The sequence below is a fragment of the Phoenix dactylifera genome, chromosome 3, assembly GCF_009389715.1.
Source record: "Phoenix dactylifera cultivar Barhee BC4 chromosome 3, palm_55x_up_171113_PBpolish2nd_filt_p, whole genome shotgun sequence".
NCBI classification, from domain to species: domain Eukaryota; kingdom Viridiplantae; phylum Streptophyta; class Magnoliopsida; order Arecales; family Arecaceae; genus Phoenix; species Phoenix dactylifera.
The window spans coordinates 9,637,339-9,649,511 of record NC_052394.1 but is presented as its reverse complement, the minus strand read 5'-3'; the positions used below and the strand labels follow the sequence as shown (position 1 = coordinate 9,649,511).

Genomic DNA, 12,173 nt, shown 5'->3' with positions numbered 1-12,173 from the left:
GAGAACCTCAGAGCTGACCAGCTGTCAAAGCTGGCATCCTCTCGTATGAGCGGGCTTCCCAAAACGGCGGTACTGGAATATCTCCAAAAATCTAGCACGGAGGAGCTCGAGCAGGCCCTTTGCATTGAGTTCGAGCCAATCTGGATGGACGAGCTCATCAGCTATCTGCAAGATGAAGTCCTCCCCAGTGATGAACATGAGGCTCGCCGAGTGAAGCGTTCCGCCGCCTGGTACATACTGCACGAGGAAAAGCTTTATCGAAGATCTTTCACCTCTCCCCTCCTCAGATGTCTCCGCCCGACAGAGGCTGATTATGCAATGCGTGAAGTCCACGAAGGAATTTGTGGAACTCATCTGGGGGGACGAGCAATGGCCCACAAGATTTTGCGCCAAGGATACTACTGGCCGACACTCCAGAAAGATGCCTTGGACTTCGTCCGAAGGTGCGACCGATGCCAGAGGAACGCCAATGTTCAACGTCGACCCTCGGCTCCGTTAACCTCCATCAGCTCCCCTTGGCCTTTTGCCCAGTGGGGGATCGACATCTTGGGACCATTCCCTCTGGCGACCGGGCAAAGAAAATTCCTAGTCGTCTCCATCGACTATTTTACCAAGTGGGTGGAAGCCGAGCCGCTCGCCCGGATCACCGAGCAGAAGATGCGGAATTTTGTCTGGAAGTCGATAATCTGCAGATTCGGACTCCTCCGCATCCTCATATCAGACAATGGCCGCCATTTCGACAACCTCCGCTTTAGAAAATTCTGCTCCGAGCTTGGCATCGACCACCGCTTCACCTCGGTCGCGCACCCTCAGACAAACGGAGAAACCGAGGTAACGAATCGTACTATTTTGCAGGGGCTCAAAGCCAGGCTCGACAAATCCAAAGGACAGTGGGTCGAAGACCTATACAATGTCCTGTGGGCTTACTGGACCACATTCCGTATCCCCACCGGCGAGACTCCCTTCAATTTAACATATGGAACGGAAGCTGTCATCCCGTTGGAAATCGGGCTCCCTTCTCCGAGGGTAGAACACTATGATGCCAGCTCCAACTCCTCACAGCTCAGAAACAACCTGGACCTAATCGAGGAGACAAGGGAGGCCGCCCGAGTTCGCATTGCAAGGTACCAGCAAAAGACAGCGCAGTACTATAACGCCAGAGTCAAGATTAAATCCTTCAAAGCAGGGGACCTCGTCCTTAGAAGAGCCGAGGCCTCCCGACCGACCGAGCAAGGAAAACTGACTCCAAATTGGGAGGGACCTTACCGAGTCACATACGTCCGGCGGCCCGGAACTTACAAGCTGGAGTCTCTCGATGGGACACCCATTCCACGAAGCTGGAGTTCTGAAAATCTCCGCGTGTACTACCAGTAGAACCTCGAGGGGTTTCCATTTTTTAATCATAAATCTCATTTTACAACAGCTTATGTGCCTTGTTCAAATTCGCCAATTCTCCTAATGATTGTCTCATGGTACCAGCTCGTCATTCAGCATAGAGCGGAGTAGAGCGCCTTGACGAAACCTTGGAGCGTCAAACATCGAGCTCGGCTCGATCTCCATCAAACATCGAGCTCGGCTCTCCATCAAACATCGAGCTCGGCTCGATCTCCGCCAAATACCTCGACCACGGTCGAGATGCCCCGATACTTCGGGATGATGGAGCACCTACGCGGTCTCCCCAAAGATGTTCGTGAGTTTGTGAGTTCGTGAGCTCGAGGTGCAGTCTCCATCAAACATCGAGCTCGGCTCGATCTCCGCCAAATACCTCGACCACGGTCGAGATGCCCCGATACTTCGGGATGATGGAGCACCTACACGGTCTCCCCAAAGATGTTCGTGAGCTCGAGGTGCAGTCTCCATCAAACATCGAGCTCGGCTCGATCTCCATCAAACATCGAGCTCGGCTCGATCTCCATCAAACATCGAGCTCGGCTCGATCTTCTGTTCATAATCAGCGAAACGCTCATGATTGGCAACAAACCTCTGATGGCAACTAGTTTCTTCTATTATGCCGGCGTCCACAGAGAACGGGCTCCGGACAGAAGAGCATCCTCAAAATTGCCGAGCAAAGTTTGTAACCTCGGCATAAGATGCTCATGGTACCAGGTACCCTTTCAATTAATGTCTTACATTATTTCATTTACTCCATTCCTGATTAATTAAGTACCTGAATAAAACCCCGACTAGCGCCGAGGTACCTGGCCGGGCCAATCATTGCCTGGCCTCGCCCTGACCTTGTCTGTCTCGCATGCACTACTCGACAGCGAGTTGTAGCCCGGTTTATACCGGCAGCTCGATGAATTCTCATCCCGAGCTTCGGGACATCCGGCTCGATCTTGTCGGAAGAAGTCCGACAATCCGCCTCGGCAGCCTAAGGACCGAGTTTGAAGTCCAAATAAAATGCGAATTTAGCGACCTTTGGTCGTAGGGCTCGGCTGATTTCTGAGCCAAGCCCGAGAAGGCTTGCCGAACCTAAGCATATCCTCTGACATAAGCATCGCGATATCACCGGTCGAAGGTCCGGGCAGCAGAAACTCAGACCTGAGCTCGGACTGGATAAATATGACCGAGCCTAAATGCAGGTCTAACTATGTAGCGAACGAAATTGAGGCTGCGGAGCCCAAGTCCTTGGAACCTAAAGCGGATCCAAGTGAAGAAACTTAGGTCTACCAAAAATCGAAATATAAATTAATTACAAGTCAAGAAAGTGTTCATTTCATTTAAAAGAGCCCGAAGGCCAAGTACAAAGTTTGGGCTCGGCCTTAACAATATGGAGGCCATCCCAATTTACAAAAATAGAGAAAATGGAAAACTTCAAGACTCGGCTCTACTATCCTCGGCGATTTCAGAAACAGCTGGTTCCTCTGTGACCAAGGTTTCTACCTCAGCCTCCGCGACCTCGAGAGCATTCTCGGGAGCCTCGGCCGGGCCCTCCTGGGCAGTCTCGTCAGCTGTCGGAGCTTCCGTCTCTGCCTCTGACTCCTCGACCCCCGCTCCTGGTTGAAGCAGGTTAAGGTCGAAGTCTGGAAGAAGTCGCCGCAGTTGGTTGCGAAAGTCCTTGAAGCCTTGAATTAGCCCGTTTACGCCTTCCTCTTCTAATAGGTCGCGAAACTCTTCCGATTCACGGAAGAGTTTAACAGCGTCCTGGGCCTGCTCCCGAGCCTCCTTCTCCCGAGCCTCGTGATAGGCGGCCTTCCGCTCCAAATTCTTTATTTCTCGTTCGCGAGCAACGAGCAAAGACTGCGCGTCGAGCAAACGGGCCTCGAGCTCTTGAGCCTTGAGGTGAGCTTCCCCCACCTCCTGCTCGCGGATGGCGAGCGTCGACTCGGTCTCGGCCAGACGAGCCTCCACGGCGCGCACTTCAGATCTGACTAGAGTGTGCGTGCCCTTCTCCTCTTCGAGCTCGGTGGTCAGAGCCCGAATTTCATCCTCGGCTGCCTCCACCATTGTCTGAAGCACTTTTTGCTCGGCCTCGGATGCGAGGCACCTTGCCTCGGCCTCCTCCTGCCTGCGTTGATGCCTTCGGGCCCGGTCCCGGTAGTCCTGGACTATGTGCATCAGCGTCTCGGTCTCGTGGAGGTGCTGTAAAAGAAGGAAATAAGAAACAAAATCCAAGCCAATTCGAAACGAACTTACACAAAAACGAAAGCTAACTTACCCGGACGGCAAAGCAGACAGTCGCATCCATGAAGGCACCATAATTCATGGATCGGATCTTGGCCTGGTCGGTCGAGAGTAGCGGGACCCGAAGAACTTCACGCGCCGTCTGGGGATTATCGAGAGCCGAATCACCCTCGAAAACCACCCAGCCAGGAGCGTAGGGCACTTTCTCCTGACGACCCGACGGGCCCGGTAGGCTGGGCCCTGCTGGGCTCGCTGGGCGTGGTTCCGCAGCCTCCTGGCTGCTCCCCGGATCGGGACTAGGGAGTTGGTGTCGGTCAGGTTGCCGATCCGATTGCTGGGGGGTTGGGGCGGGGCACGCAAGCGCGAAGACCGCCGTAGAACTCACCCCTTCTTGATCGGCGCTCGGAACTTCCTGCCGACCAGGAACTTGCGAAATCGGCGCCGGGCACGGGAGCGCCACCGTAGCTCCGGTAGAGCTCACACCTCGACCAGCCTCGGAATGCTCGGCACGAGGAGCACCCTTCTCGGCGGCCACGGTAGCCGAGGTCTTCGCTTTCTTCTTTTTAAACTCAGGCGGGTCTCCCGCAAGCTCGGACGCCCTTTTCCGGAAACGGGCGTACAAGACGTCGCTCTTGGTCACCATTTTCGTAATATCTGCGAAGACGAACAAAAGAAGTTAGCCAAACATTGCAAAAGGGAGGACGAAGGAGAATTCCCTAATTACCACCCTTACCCGGAGAGCGCGCCGAGCTCAAACCAACATTGGTCAAAGCATCCTCGTTCACGAGGCCGTTCAGAAGGATGCCATCCCCGAGGCTGCGGATAGTGTCAAGGATCCCCTGCTCATGCGAGGAAAGCCTGGGGAGTTGGTTAGCGATCTTGAACCGGCTCCGCCTTCACTTAGGGTTGAACCCCCATGGTCGCTCGGAACTCAAGAAAAAGAATTTTTCCTTCCAACCATGAATGGATGACTGGGCGCCGTGAAAGAGTAGCCGACCAGCCCGAAAGGCAATGTAGAGCCACTCTCCGTCTCCCGAGTTAGATTTGAGCGAGAAAAGTCGCCGGAAGACGTTCACGGAAGACGGAATCCCGTACGCCATACACAAGGACAGGAACCCGATAATTGTCCTCCATGCGTTTGGAGCGAGCTGCGCAGGGACAATCTCGTACTCCTCGAGCAACTCGTTCACAAACCCATGCAGGGGAAATCGTAGGCCGGCCCAGAGTGCCTCCGAGTACACTCCGATCCGGCCTACAGGGGGGTTCGTTACCCGGTCCCCCAACCCAGCGGGTTCCAAACGGAACCCCCGCAGTGAAAAAAAAACCATTCCTCGACCATCTCAACCTCTAGCTCGCTCATGGTAGACCCAGACTCACTCGGACCACGACCCATTGGGAACAGAAAAAAGGGAAAGTTCCGAACAAATGAAAGAGGAAACACCTTCGGGAGTTCGCCGGAGGTAATGGCGGAACGGAAGCTTCGGACTGAGAAAAGCTGGAGGAAGGAGACAATAAGAAAGTAGCAGGAGGCCAGGTGAGGATTTATATAAACCCCCCCCCCCCCAACGGCCCAGATCAGCGAGAAAAAACGCTGCTCCCCGTTCAGATCACGACGCGTATTGGCCCGAAAGACGGAGCGCCACATTTAATTCGGGCTGACGCTTCGAACACAGAAGCGCCTCGTCGGATCGTGCGGCCCTATCATGAGCCCACGACGCAAGGACACTTTGGAGAAGGCACCCTAATAATAAGACGTTTCGGGAAAGAAGAGACGCCGCCTATTAAAAGCACCTGGAAGCGCGCGATAATTCGAAATGCGCGATAATTTGAAATTTCCTTAACTCATAATAGCCCGACTAAAACTGCTTTCCGCGCTCAAGCTGGTGGCCAGCTGGAACTCGAAAGTCGGGGGTAGTGTTGGGGGGAAAACCCAAGTCACGCCAGTTCGAAGGCGTTCGACCAAGGAGCACCGACCAGAAAGGCCCTCGACCAGGGAGCGCTGACCAGAGAGACGCTCGGCCAGGGAGCGCCAACCAAAGAGACGCCCGACCTCACAACGCTCAAGCTGGAGGCACCCCGCTGAGCAACTGGCTCGGCTCGGCACCCGTGCCGAGCCCATGCCTTAACCAAATATCCAACTCTCGCCTAATCCTCTAGAGGATCTGACAACCAGATACCCAACTCCACTGTACCCTGTTACTGTCCTCAAGCCATTAAGGCACGTGACCTCCGCAGGCCTTCGGCACGCCCTATCATTAATGCGTGTGACCCCTGCGGGCCTCCGATGCACTCAACCATTAAATGAACACGGCTCAAGATGATCTCCGGATCACTGGACCATCAAAGCGTATGGCTCTACCTGATCACTGGTCCACTCGGCAATCAATGCGCTTGCTATCTACGAACTCCAGGCCCACCACGGCCGGCGGTTCAACAACTCTAACAGGTCCGATCAACCATGACAGTTCGCTGACTCCGGTCTTATTCTCCACAACGCCATTAATGAGCGTGATCATGCCCAATTATCACAAAAAAGACAATTTACCCTGTCACCTCCCAGGTAACATAATATCCTTCTATAAAAGGAAACCTGGGGGGGAAAGAAAAGGGGGACAAAACAAAAACAAACATTTTCCTCTTTTACTCCACTCATACACTAGCCCCCCCTCTGACTTAAGCATTGGAGGGCCGGCGCCGGAGATCCCGGCCACCGGCTTTTTTGCAGGACTCTCCGAGGAGGACGCCACCAGCTGACGCACCGCCAACTACAGTTCCAGCAGCGGAGCTCCTCCCCTCTCAGCCCACGGTCGCCCCCAGGTCCAATTTCCAGCAACATAGATTGTAAGGATTTATTTAGGAAAACTGAATAAAACTTTTCTACACTTTGGAGGAGCAGGTTTTAGTGGGTTTTGATTTCAAAACTAATTTGCAAAAGATTCAAAGGACCTTCAAACTATATATATATATATATATATATATATATATATATATATATATATATATATATATATATATATATATATATATATATATATATATATATATAAAACTTGAATCTATTTTTTTTTCCAATAGGACAAATTAGTTCGCAGAACTAAATGATAACACTATTTAATGGTAAAATTTATAATTAGAATTTATACCGGACCTTTAAAGCAGGCAAATATTATCAATTACTAAGGTATATATAAAAACCCATACTTAGATTGCTGGAAATCATTTTAAAATTATGCAGAAAAGTTTGGTAATAATTAGACATAATAAAAGTAACTGCAAAATTAAGTAACATAAAAGAAAATTAGAGAAATATTTCTAGAATAAGAGGTTACAAGAACACTACCCTAAAAATGAATTTCAACTCATACGGATATATGACAACATAGTCATCAAGGTACAACAAACCCAACTTAAGCTTCTTATAATGAGTACAATAGTTTGGAGGCTTGACCTAAAGATTATTTATTTCAATTGTTTGGATAATGAAGAGTAGAAAAATAAAAAAAAAAATAGCTAAGAGGAAGAAAGGTAAATTTAAATTTAAAATCCACAAATTAGAATATTTATCAAAATTTTGAAAATTTTCTATGCTTACGTTGGTATCTTTTATTTAGGGATAATTTTAATTTTTTATATAAGTTAAATTTTCTATGCAATTATTTAAACGTTGCTTCTAACGTCGATATAAGTTAGTTTCGGCGTGTGAACGCTGAAGCCTCGCGCACGCAGTTTCAAATTCCAACTGCACACGGGCCCCACAAATCAGACCAATAGAGTGGTAACCTGCGTTTATTCCACTATCCCTCCGGATATTCGTATTCTCGAACAATGTGCCGCACCTCTCTAGCAATACATACCGACGGTGTCGATCAAACCAATGTCATTACGTGTCAAACGATCCGCGAATCGGACGCACCGGTCTAAGTTCCTCCGCAGGTGAGCATACCAAGCAGCCAAAGGAGATCAGCACGAGACCGAAGAAGTCTCCTCCCGCATCTCGAATCTTCCCCCAGCCGATAAACGATGACGTCAGCCCTAGGAGCTCCGGCACGTGACCGGCGGCACGCGCGTGGGGTACATCCCGAAGGGCTACAGAAGCACAACACCCCCGTTTCCCTCCAAACCCCACTCCACAGCCGTCCGATCCCAGTCCACGTCACGGATCCGCGTACCCTCCCGGATCTGGACGGCCCAGATAGCGTCCCCGTAGGATCCGAAGCAACTCTCTCCTTTCCTCTCTTCCCCATCCCCAGCTTCTCTCTCCCCTTCTTCGCCCTGTTTTTTCTCCTTGATTTTTCTTGAAAAAAATGCCCCAAATTTTATTTTAGTTTTAATTTTTTTTTTCTTTATAGAGATGAAGGGAGGAGCGACGGTGGAGGACGAGAGGGAGGTGGAGTTGGTGGCGAAGGCCAAGAAAGAGGAGGAGAAAGAAGAAATCAAGGCCATGAATGGCCATGATATTGTCGGTGATGATCATGGTGATGTAGAGGAGGAGCCGGAGGAAATCGTGGAGGTGAAAGATGATGATGAGGATGAGGATGGTGATGATGATGGAGAGGGCGAGGAGGACGATGATGATGAAGAGGATGATGATGATGAGGATGAGGAGGAGGAGGATTCTGATGATGAGGTGGAGGAGATCATGCCGCCTGGGACTGGAGCACAGGTTCAGTCCGTCGATGATGATGGAGAGGAGGAGGAAGAAGAAGAGGAGAACGACGACGACGACGGGGACGACGACGACGACGACGACGACGACGATGGCGAGGATGAAGAGGAGGTATATTTATTTTTTTAAGAAAAAAGTGCAGATAAATTGGTATTTTTGTGTTTATTTGATTTTTTTTATGACCTATCCGTTTTGATTTGTGCATATAGATATGTGATTCTGGTTAGATTGTTTGTTGTGTTATTAAATTTACTGTGTTTTTATGTGAATTTCTATGCGTGAAAGAGAAGTCGTTGAATTAGTTTTTATAGATTTATATGGTCAGATGTGCTGTTCTGGTTACCGAAAGAAGATTAGGATTTATTTTACTCGATTTTTAGTAACTTGATTTTCGATTATGTTCCATTTTAGCGTTTCTTTGATTTTTTTTTTGAATTTCCTTTAGGGTTTTGGTGCCATGATGAGTCGATCTAAATGAGGGAAAGTTGCTATTTTTGTCCCGATTTTTAATAAGTTTTTGTTGGTATAGCTTGAATTTGGATATTATTTTTTTGTCGTATCGATTTAAGCATACTTATTCAATTTTTTTTTTTTTACTTTTAATATATACTTATTTTTCTTTGTATACTTTTAGATCTTGCTGCTATCTTTACGTGTTGCTGAACTTGTTTAGAGATGTAGCCTCTAAACTTAACTATATGATTGTGTTGTGCATATTCCTTCTAACTTTTGTCTGTCTTTTCCCCGCTAATACTCTTCGATTCCTTTTTTTTTCCTCCTCTTTCTTTTCTTTTCTTTTCTTTTCTTCTTTTTTCTAAGCTCCATGATGTATCTCCTCTTTTCTGGTGATTTGGTATGATTTTATCCTACTTATTCTCTTTTCCTTTGTTTTTCATTTTGTTTCTTGTGTATGTCTTAGTTTCCATTTGTGGTATGGTTCATGTAATTGCTAGATCTTCCTCTGCCTAAAAACCCTATGGAGAACTGATCCTATGGTTTATGTTATTACTGGCATAATATCTTGTTTCTTTGATTTCTCCAATAATACAACTGCTTGTGAAAGGTACTTTCAGGAATTCATATGGTGAAAGAGTTCCAAGCTATTCCTACTGTAGATTCTTATCATATTTTGCTTCCTTTTATTTCTGTGTTTTTTCTTATTTCGACACTAAATACAGCATATATGAACATATTAAGTTATTTGTTGCTTGTTTTGCTTAAACTTTTCAGTAAGTTCATCATTTGCATCTTATAATTTTGAACATGTACTTTCTAGTTTATCACTTTTTTTTTTTGGTGGTCTAGTTTATCACTTTTAAGCTATTTTTTCTGGCTGCATGGTGGAGGTATCATAGAATCTATATAAAATTTATAGATAGTAGATGTAGATGGTTTATTCTTGTGGTTTTCATCGCATAAAGTATCTTTATTTATGTACTTTATCTCCAATCACAGCTCTTATAAAATTTAAAATAAAAAAAATTGTTTGTTAAATGGCAAACCTTTATGTATCTTGATAGGTTTGTGCCTGCATATTCTAAAATCTTCAATTTGTGCTGCATCTGCTCTCTTCTCTGCTTGTATGTAACTCTTGTTTAATCTTCAATGTCAATGTTTAGACTGATGATGTGATACAGTAGTTATTCTTGACTAATTTGGAGCTGTAGCATCTTTGAGAGAGACATGATGTGGTGATTAGTTGTTGCAGCCATTTGATTAGCATCTGTGAGACTGAATCATGGGGCTTATGGGCTATGATAATTTCCTGTTGCTGATAATTGCATATCTGTCCTGGTTGTATACCAAGTTTCCTGAGGTTTACTAAATACCCTTCTGGTGTAACCTATCTAATTTTCCGGGTACACCTGATAATTTGTTTGTAATGAAGATCTTAACACCTTCGTTCGGTTTCTAATAATTTCACTTGCCTCGATTAGATTTAGATTGTTTTGTCCTACATCTCATCTCCGTCTTCATTTTCATCGTGCATAAGAAATCTCTTTTCATTTCCTGGTACAATAATTCTCTCGAATTCATCTTTTATGAGTCTATTTCAATTTGTCGCCCTTAAGTAATACATAGTAACTATGCCTATAATAGAACTTTTTCTTATGCAGTGGTATCATCCACTGTTTTGTGAGAATGATCTAATTGTCCATCTCTCGTGTCTCATTGCCATCTGGAGCATAACGTTTTGTCCCTTAAGGGGGCTATTTGGGGACCATGCTCTTCCACCTAGATTTAATTCCTTAATTGCTAAATTTTACATAATAATTTTCCTTTTTACTATGTTTTTTTTTTTCAATTCTAAGTTATTTTTAAAGCTTCGATGTGTACTTTTCTTTTATCCGTAGCTTTGAACCTTTTGTTTACTCTAACATCACACTTAATTTTTCTTTAAGGAGGATTTGGGAACTGAATTCCTTGTCCAGCCAGTAGGTCGTGCAGAAAATGAGGTAGATGCTATCGTCTTCGAGCCGGGCGAAGAGAATGGTGACGACGAGGACATTGATGAAGAAGGTGATGACGATGAGGCAGGCGGTGGTGCTGGAAATAAACAGACGACCTCAAAGAGGAAGAGATCAGCTAAGGATGACACTGATAGTGATGAAGACGACGATGATGACGATGGTGAAGAGAGGCCACCAAAACGATAGTATATTTATTACTAGATTGGCTGTTTCCGTTGACTTAATGTTAAGGTTCCCACAAACTCATCTCCCAATTCTTTCTGGTAGAATATATTTGGGATTGATATGTATCAGTTGGGGATAATATTTGGTATAAAAACTTTTCTGGCTTTCTGGTGAGGGCTCTTTTTCCAAGTGGGAACATCCATGTGAAGCTTCTTTTTTTTTTTGTATTTTTGCCCTTTTTTTGTCAGTTGGAAGCTAAATGTACCTTTAGTACTGTGTTCATAGGCTTATGGTAAAATGTTAGATTTACCGATGTCTCTTGGGTTATCTCGGATGGTTTGCAATGTTGGTAATTAATTCACTTATCCGGAATATTTATCTGTTTACGATGCGTAAAGGAATTGGGGGTCACAGAATCGACTGCAAGATTGCCTATTGACTTACCTTGCAAGCTTGCAGTAAGTCAATAGGCAATCTTGCAGTCTGGATTCCTTCCGAATTTAGATATTTAGCTGTTGACGGATCTGAATTCGGATTTCAAATATTTTGGATTCGAGCTGGTGATCTGTGAACCACCGCGACACAATGTGCATTCGTTTATCTATTTTTTTACTTATTCAATGTGTATGGGTCATTAAATAATCATCTGATATATATTATGATATTTTATATTTCAATCTTTTTTTATAAAAATTCTTTTTTTGATAAAAATAAAAATAAACATATTTTATTTTATTTTCTTATAATACTTAGTAAGCTTTATTGCTAAAACTTTTAAAGATTAATATCTACTTCTGTTTATCTGTATATATATAACAAGATGTCTAAGAATAGATATTTCAGGATTATTTTTGTTTAGATTATAATTAAAAAGTAATATCATTATTTGATACAAAATATTTTGATATTTTATATTTATAGCTATTTTAAGTAATTTTTGATTTTTAATGTTTTAATATAAATTTGTTTGTTGGTGAAAAGGTTTTTCTACCGGTCTAATAACATCCTTGATAACATCCTTGCTTACCTGTATGTTGTGTAGGATTTGTATAGTAAATTTTATTTTAATCCTTTATAATTTTATAACTAATATTAGTTTTTATCATTAGATTGTGTTAATAATTTAGTTTATATTCAAATAATATGCAACTTATATTTGTATTAGCATGGAACAAATATAGATATAAATAATATCATACTTATATTTTTATCTATTTAAAATAAATATGCATATGCTTAATATTTGA

At 44.9% G+C, this 12,173-nt stretch overlaps 1 protein-coding gene across 2 annotated transcripts; it reads left to right on the top strand.

Annotated features, from left to right (window-relative positions):
• The first annotated feature begins 7,756 nt into the window (after nt 1–7,756).
• On the top strand, nt 7,757–11,253 carry LOC103715284 (prostatic spermine-binding protein-like). 2 transcript variants are annotated; one of them, XM_026807759.2, is made up of 3 exons: nt 7,757–7,827; nt 7,974–8,401; nt 10,693–11,253. In XM_026807759.2, the coding sequence occupies exons 2-3, from the start codon at nt 7,976–7,978 to the stop codon at nt 10,945–10,947; spliced, it is 681 nt and encodes a 226-aa protein (XP_026663560.2). In that variant the 5' UTR covers nt 7,757–7,827; nt 7,974–7,975; the 3' UTR covers nt 10,948–11,253. The 2 variants fall into 2 exon arrangements, with proteins under 2 accessions (XP_026663560.2, XP_008801086.2); XM_008802864.4 differs by lacking the exon at nt 7,757–7,827 and having other exon boundaries at nt 7,875–8,401.
• The last annotated feature ends 920 nt before the right edge of the window (nt 11,254–12,173 follow it).